An 8455-nucleotide genomic window follows, 5' to 3' on the forward strand; every position below is an offset into this window, starting at 1 on the left:
TAAAGTTAGTGAGGTATTATGTGATCACTCAACAACACAGTACTACCATAAATCCCATCACACACCTCACTCCTGTAACTCAACAATACATCTTGTCCCTTACTCCCATCACAAAACACCACCTTAGCTTACTGTCTCACTCCCATTACTCCCATCACACAACACCGCCTTAGCTTACTGTCTCACTCCCATTACTCCCATCACACAACACCTCACCATCTCACTACTATTATTCCTATCACAAAACAGCACCTTCCTATCTAACTACCCTTTCTCATCCCACAACACCTTGCTATATCACTACCGGTACTCCAATCACTCCAGTCACACAACACCTCAGTATCTCACTGTGATGTCACACTCACTATCATTTCTCATGTTACACATCTAATGATCTCAATTCATTTACTTCCATCACACCATACAGCATATTGTCTCACTATCATTACTCCCATAACTCAACAACCCATCATGTCCCTTACTCTCATCACCCAACACCTTACCATTTCACTCCCGTTTACTACAGTGAGATAGGGGTGCATTGAGTTACTTCCCTATTTCTCTATGCATACTCCAATCACACAACACCTCACTATCTCATTCTCATCATATAACACCACAGTACCACTTTCATCACATAACACTTAACTCCAATTATCAACACTTCACTATTACTCCCATCACACAACACCTCACCATTTCACAATAGTGAAATATTGTCTGATGGCAATAAGGGTAGTACTCCCAACACCCCACTATCTCACGACCCTTAGTCCCATCACTCACCTTACTACATACAAGACAAGAGATAGCGATGTGTTGTGTGGTGGGAGTTAAGGTAGTGAGGTATTGTGTGATCTCACAACAACTTACTCCCATTTACAACAGCGAGATAATGAGGTGAACACTCAATGCACTACCATTACTCCTATCAAAAAGCCAACACCCCACTATTTCACTACGCTTAGTCCCATCACTCAACACCTTACTATCTCACTAACCTTACTACTGTCTCACAACTGTGAAGTGTTCTTTGGTGGGAATAAGGTGTTGTGTGGTCATTCAACAACACAGTAATACCCTTACTCCAGTTAAACATCTCTCTATCTCAGCAACATCTCTCAATAGTGAGGTGTTGTGTGATGTTGTATGATCACTTAACACAGCACCACCATTACTCCTATCACACAATACCTCACTCCTATCACTCACATCCTACACCTATCTCAATTCATTTACTTCCATCACACCTCACTCCTATTACTTAACAGTCCATCATGTCCCTTACCCTCATCACACAACACCTTACTCCAATCTCTCCCATTTACAACAATGAGATAGTGATGTGTTGTCTGATGGGAGTAAAAGTAGTGAGATATTGTGTTATCGCTTAACTTAATCTCAATTAATTTACTCATCACACACCACCTCACTCACTATCATTACATCACACACCTCACTCCTATCGCTCAACAACCCATCATGTCTTACTCCCATCACTCAACACCTTACTGTCCGAGTTGACAGGAACATTTAGGACAACAACAAGATGGCAGATCGCTTTTTTACGTTTCTCTCTACATGACGCACCTTTAGTATAGTCCTTCCTTTTGTTATATTAAAATTGCAATGAGACAGCTACTGCAACCACCACACTGTATCATGTAAAAGTGATGGAACACATCAGAAGAACACCGATCAAACATGCTCGTACATTGATAATTTCCCACTTAAATGTTTGCGCGCAAACAATAAGTTAATGGACTGCCTGCCTGAACCATTCACTAACTTGACACATGCTTGTAAGATTGAAATACATTGCCCCAGCCAATAGAGAAACCCGGTACCTGTTTAAAAACACATTTATTCATTTTACGGCGTGTTCTTCCTACAAAAGTACAGAGAAAAGGGTAAGGAAACAGACTTCAGACTAACAACATATGGCTGCATTTACTTTTTTCCTGACAGATTTGCTCTTTTTGACCGGCCTCTCGTCGTCCGTTTTCCTGGTGTCTGAGCTGATAAAATTCTGCGAGCAACAATGCTGCAGGAAAAAGACAGCAAAGGTTCTGGAGGAAGAGATTTAACGCGCACGTCCCGGGCCCGCCTGCCCTCGTCAACCTGTCCTCCGACACTGTGACCCGTCCCCACACCGTGACTTCCAAGATCACGTGCTATTTTACGTATTTATGTAAAGTCGACACTGCTGTGTTTTTATCGGGATAAAAATGTACATTAACCTGGCATGTTTATCGGAAAGACTTGCAAGACTATGTGACACATCTTTGATCAGCCACAATAAAAAATATCCATATCATCAATACTTTTTTTGTACTTTATAATTCATTTTAAAATAAAGACTAATCATTTATTTTTTAAACATGTTCTTGCATTGGTCATTTTTATGTTAGAAAAAAAAACCACACAATGCATTACCAAAGACTGCACAAGAACGCATCATCAGTGTTAGGTTTCTCTGCTTAAGCAAACGACGTAATAAGAGGTTTAAAACGCTAGCAAGCAAATCCTGAGCAATAACAGTGTTCCCTTGAGCAATATTTCAGGCGTAATAAGTCACATCACCACATGTGTCACTGAGCAAGATGCAGGCTTTTATTTCGCAGCCTATGACACAAGACAGTATCAAAGAATAACGCGTCGAATGATCACTTCAGTGCGCAAACAGAGTAAAATGCTTGGAAATCTTGTTTAACGTTTAGAATTTTGCTTACCTTGGTGTTCTGCTCTTTGGGAACGCTCCTCTTTCTCAACAGCATAAGTACAAAACATCTTTAAAATATACTTCCGTAAATTCTTATTTGCTCAAACGTTCCATAGTCAACAAAACATTAAATATATCCACAAAAGCACATTGCGCCATTGCACATCTTATATGAAGCCAGGAGGATAATAAGTTACATTTTTCATTTACTCTGTGTCTGTAACAAACAAACGAAAACCCAATTGTAACACTTTTTACATAACGCAGTCCTGTCTCAAAAGTACTCTTTAGAACGGGTGTCATCTTTTGTTAGAATTCTCTTTAAATCATCCAGATGTTTGTAGTAATAAATATTTACCTACCTTACACGAAAGTGGTCTTTTCCAGGACATTTAGGTTCTTCTTTAATTCAAAGGATAAATATCATTTAGGGGGGGGGGGAAAGTATCACAGTAATCCTACTATAGTCAGTGTTACAAATAAGAGGGTCTGGTGCATACGCAGAAATAATGTAAATTATTTAAACAGGTCATTGTAACTTTCAAGGGCAAATTACTGAATTGCGTGCCTCCTAAGCATGTAAACACCAACAAAATCCCTGCAGGGTAAGTGAATCGCACATCCCAAACTAAATAGAGCAAATAGAATTTAATACGCATGTAAACACATGAAACACTCAATCTATATGCCACACAATACCTGTTGGGCAGTAAAATGATTAACATTGTCTTTAAGACCTAGACTTCATCACTTATTTATTAGGTAGGAAGGCAGTTGAGCATATCGTACAAAAGGTTTATGATCTACCAGATGTTCTGCAGAATCCAGTGCTGGCTTGTTCTGTACAGCTAAACCCAATTCTCACATAATTTAACTAAAAATCACTCTCCACAAAGTGTGCAAATACTGGTGGACTAGGAGAGATGGCTCCATTAGCCCTTATAATGCAAGTTAAAAGTGACCGATACATACAGATCTGCAAACCTTCATTGATACAATACATTAAGTGTACAATAGCCATCCATTAAGGAGTCCACTACCATCGTGGTGGCAGACACATAGGATAGTGTTGTGAACAGCTGGGATAAGGCATTTAGAATGGAGAAAAAAAAACATTTAAAAAAGTGGTACCTTAGTAAAAAGTGAGTCAATGAAAGAGAAAAGATCATGCTGATAAAGGATAGTTGCCTATTGCGAGAATTCCTACAAAGCTGGTAAAATCTGAAGTAGGTCAGTGTAGAAAACTTGTGTCCACCGTCAGCTAAAATTAATCTGGAATTTTAAAAGTTTGTTTTCCGTGCAAAACAGCTTAATAGCATTTATGAAGTTCCCTGTAAATGTTGGTTAAAGTTAACATCTTCAATATGTTCCAAAAAAAAAAAATCAGCATTTGTCTAGTGTTTGTGGAAAAATTACATTTCCATGACTTGCGCCCCGCAGTAGTCTGTGGAGGATGTTTTAGAAAAAAACTGCTATAAAAAGGTGTATAAAGGAACTGGTAAAAGGACCAGAAATGTTTACATCATAATGAAGTTCAAATAACATCTTAGCTTTCGTCCTCGTCTCCCGGATCTCTCAAGCCATCGCTTTGGCGCGTTCTGCCCGTCATTTCCAGCAACGCTCGGGCTTCAGGATCTGCATCTAGGATGCTCTTCTTGTTTTTAGCCTGGATAAAAATAAAAATAAACAAATAGACATATCTAACCTGGTTGTAAGGAAAGAATGACGAGAGATCAGTCAAAATAAATACTCTAAGTTTCTCCAAATATTAGCTAACCTTGACCACGAATGATTGAGCAGAAGCTGCCAACAAATGTCTCCCGCCCCAGCGGCACAGATCCCACTTTCTCTGCTCAAAAACACTTATTATATATTTTATTGTTTAGGACCAGATTACCAAGTAAACACTTGTGCACTAAAGATCTTAAAAGCTTAAAAGCTAAATATTTCAAGCACAAAATAGGCCGTAAAGGCCAAGTTTAATCCCCCAATTTTTTTTAATGGATATTGGGGTGCAAGCTGGTTTCTAGTTAAAAAGATAGCAATATGCTCTTGGCACATGCTATATAGAGCATGCTGGCACATTGAGACCATGTATGTGAGTTTTTCACGTGCCTCCTGTACAAATTTAAGTCCATGCACAATAGTCTCATGGGCACATGCATTCACGTTTATAAAGCTGTATATAGAGAGCAAGTAGCATTGCCTGATTATATACTGCACTTACCAGTAAGTGTTCTGGCAGATCCCCTACAGCCCACACTTCCAAGGCATCAATGGAGAAATCTTCTTTGGCCGAGAGCTGGGGGCTGTTATAGGTGGTGCACCTGGGTTTGGCTTTGCTGTGTCCAGATCCAAAATTACTGTCTATCCAAAGGCCAAAATAATTGTGCTGACCGCCCATTCCCTGTAATAAATGGGGTTCAGAGGTTACTCATATCCTGACAGATGTTTCCTCAAGGTACATTATGAGTTAAATATAGTCAACTATACTCCCAACCTTGACCAGCTCTTTGTATTGGTTTAATAGCCAGTCCCTTGTGCGGTAGGCAAGTATAAATTAATATAAAAGGCCACTCACCAGTCCATTTGGCATTGTCTGCTGCCCGTGGTTTAGGTACATGTAGTGCTCGTTGTATCCGGTGTAGGTATGCACTTCGAGGCAGGGGGAAACAGTGAACAGAAAGCACCTACTGTCCCCTGGAAAGAACAAAACAAACAATAATCAGTTAGAAACCGAGTGAACTGAATTATTTCACCTACTAAGCCTATAAAATAGCTATTGATGAGCACAGTCATGATTAAATGTAAAACAGGAGAGTTGTACAGCTATGGGGGAATTTGCTCCATCATATATTTCATCCGAATGGAACAATTAAAGGGGCTTCAATGAAAAGAATGAGGATATTTCACTATAATAAATATAAAACATTTACACCAAGTCTATTTCTTTAGGAAATCTCTTACCTTGGAATTGTGGCTTAACCTCCCACGACTGTGACGCAAATCCACCAAAGATGAAGCCATCGGAGTCCTTTATGATTAGCAAGCAAGGTCCTTGGTCCACGATGTTCCCGCAGAGCTGAGAGAAGCTCTCGCCGTGAAGCTGAGAAGAGAAAAGCAGGCGCCACTTGTGCTGCACCTCTGACGGGAGGTGGGAGTTGAGATAAATGACGGCGGGGAGGTCAATTAGACTGACAAACAAAGCTTTTTTTGGAATTCTGCATTTTGGTACTAAGGTGCCAAAGTCCCCTTGGTGCTCTGCGTGATTTTTCAAGATGGATAATCCCAGTGTGGTCACAACCCTGAGAAATGTGGATACCATTGGGACCTTGTACAACCAATCCTCGATGGAGGCTCTTGAACAAACAGAATTTAAGAGCTCAGGTCTGTCAAGATTCTGTAGATCTGGAACAAAAAAAAGATATTAAAAATTAAAAAACATATTCTACACCTTCTAAAATCCTCTTCCTCGAGCATTCCATCAACTCACTCTAAAACGTGCAATTACAGGATGGGCCTAGATTTTGGATTACGTGGCATACGTAAATCCCTATACATGAAACACGCAAGCATTCAACCTGTATAAATCCCGATGAACTGTAGAGTGGTACCTGTAGATTTTAACTGCGACAGAAGCTGAGCGGCCAGCGCTGAAATGCCCGGACAACGATCCTGGTTTTTATCCGCAGTCCAACCATTGAGAAGTTTCTGCTGCTTCAATACGTGAACCACGGCAGCTACCAAATCCTCTGAAAACTTGTATGGGGAATGAAATCGATGGAAGACGGTCAGTATGAGTAAGAAGAGGGCGACAGATAGACATAAAAAATTATTTCCATACAGCCCAGCCACAAATGGCACATATAGAATAATGGCGGACCAGTACATTTTTTTTTAACGTTATTCATGCAGAGGACTGGCCTCTACCCAGTGTTAAGATTGTATAAAAAAAATCTGATCTACAACATCACCATTTAACACGTCGAAGGTTTGGTGCAATAATGTCTTTAACACCATTTACGTAATTAGAAAGCTTTTTATGTCACTGGAGATTAACAGAAAGATGTTCTCTCTAAACAGTATACAGGGGATTAAAAATACGTATTAATAATATAACCCACCTGTTGGACCTGTCGTCCTGTGATGTTCTCGCTGTTATCGGGACTGATCATCTGGAAGATCAGCCAGCCTTTTTCCTCTGCCGTTCCCCTGATCACATCTACCACAAACAGCACAAACTGCTCCTTGCCGATCCCCGCGCCGGGAGAGCTCGCCGCCGCCGCCGGCGTCTTGGTGCTTGTGTTTACAGACTGTATACCCTTAAAAATCCTCCCGGACATGCTGGCTGGCAGGGCATTCCCAATGGATTCCTGGAATATGTATAAATAATGTTCTACGCATCACGCGACATTAAGGAAAGCACCTTTTCGCACCTTTTTGATAATCAATACAGTCTAAATACGTTGGTGGCACCTTTTGGTGGTCCACCGTTCAGAAGAAAAGACATCTGAGTTCTTGAAGCTTACATTGTCCGACATTATATTTTATGAGCTATGGGGGGAAAAAAAAAGTTCTTTATCTACATCTTCCAAAATAGAACAATCACACAAACGCAAGTTTTATAACCTTCTATGGAAGAAACTTCAATGTATTAATTATTATTATTATTATTATTATTATATTGTTGTTTTATATAGTGCAATCAGATCTGGGAATATCATAAATACAGACTAATAAATTCCAGGCCGTTCTAAGCTGTCTCTTACGGGTAAGGAAATCGCTGTAAAAATGCCAATTCTGCAAATATTGTGCGTAAATATTTCTTCAATGTTTACACAACAAAATTAACAACGCTCCTTGTGCTCTTTACAGATCGTTCGGTGAATTGATGAATTTACCTGAAAAGTCTGCAAGTCGACGGTTTTCTGGGATGAACTTTTTCCTCGGCAGAAGCTTTCAAAGCTTTGTTCCATCTCGGACTGCTCTGCGGGGGATACCCTCGAAAGGCGTTTCCGGTAGGACCCGCTCTCCGCGTTCCCCATGCTTTCACGAAACCTAGGTAAAAATATTAAAAGGTAAATCAGGACGTGTATATGAAGATAATATCGAAATGATATATGGGGGGAAGGTCCGTATAGAATATGTAATGGGGATTCGATGAGACTTCAGCACGTTAGAGCTCAGAATAAAATAGAGCGTCGCCGCTATGTAAAGATTTTGTTCCTGAAATGGAAAAAGTTACACGTTGCCAATAATTATAAGAGCGGCAGCCAGAGGAACTATTATGCTTGTTAATGCATCGTAGAATCAATCTTTAACGCGGACTAAAAGGGGGGTTAGGATGATTTCGTGGCCCCAGGATAAATGCTCCCTTTTTTTAGAGGTTAGAATCAAACACGTCGTGTTTCACTTAAGTTCAGAGGGATAATTCAACCAACGCGGCATCTGAACGGATAAAAAGAGATGTTTGGTTACAAAGGAGGTCGTTAGTTTTATTGCACGCATATTTATTCATATTCGAATGCACGCCTACGATGCAAATACTCATAAATTAACTTTTATAGCCAAAAAAATGCATCTTTTTATCAGTCGTCAAGGATACATTTTGCAATTTATATTTTTTATACAATCAAATTAAGGGGGTAACCGGTAACTTATATCCCATGGGGAAAGGATACCGGGATGGAGAGATTTAGAAATATCCGGATAAGTGGTTTGGGGGGGGGGTGT

The 8455-nt window shown here is 40.0% G+C and overlaps 2 protein-coding genes across 2 annotated transcripts in view; one reads left to right on the forward strand and one right to left on the reverse strand.

Moving 5' to 3' along the window:
• LOC149299227 (calcium-transporting ATPase type 2C member 2-like) overlaps nucleotides 1–2087 on the forward strand; it is a 49537-nt gene extending 47450 nt beyond the window's left edge. Inside the window, exon 28 of the mRNA XM_089486677.1 lies at nucleotides 1969–2087. Within this exon, the coding sequence (XP_089342803.1) occupies nucleotides 1969–2087 (119 nt within the window). The remainder of the gene's footprint in view (nucleotides 1–1968) is intronic.
• A 2181-nt stretch (nucleotides 2088–4268) lies between these two features.
• Nucleotides 4269–7767, reverse strand: LOC149299228 (MTOR-associated protein MEAK7-like). The gene is made up of 7 exons (XM_089486550.1): nucleotides 7624–7767; nucleotides 6847–7095; nucleotides 6337–6481; nucleotides 5690–6130; nucleotides 5304–5422; nucleotides 4950–5129; nucleotides 4269–4388 (listed from the first exon to the last, which is right to left on the reverse strand). Exons 1-7 carry the CDS (start codon nucleotides 7765–7767, stop codon nucleotides 4269–4271), a joined length of 1398 nt encoding a protein of 465 aa, XP_089342676.1.
• Nucleotides 7768–8455: the final 688 nt, after the last annotated feature.

Source organism: Sceloporus occidentalis, unplaced genomic scaffold (assembly GCF_023333645.1).
Source record: "Sceloporus occidentalis isolate IW3139 unplaced genomic scaffold, rSceOcc1.0.p SCAF_29, whole genome shotgun sequence".
In the NCBI taxonomy this organism is placed as follows: Eukaryota; Metazoa; Chordata; class Lepidosauria; order Squamata; family Phrynosomatidae; genus Sceloporus; species Sceloporus occidentalis.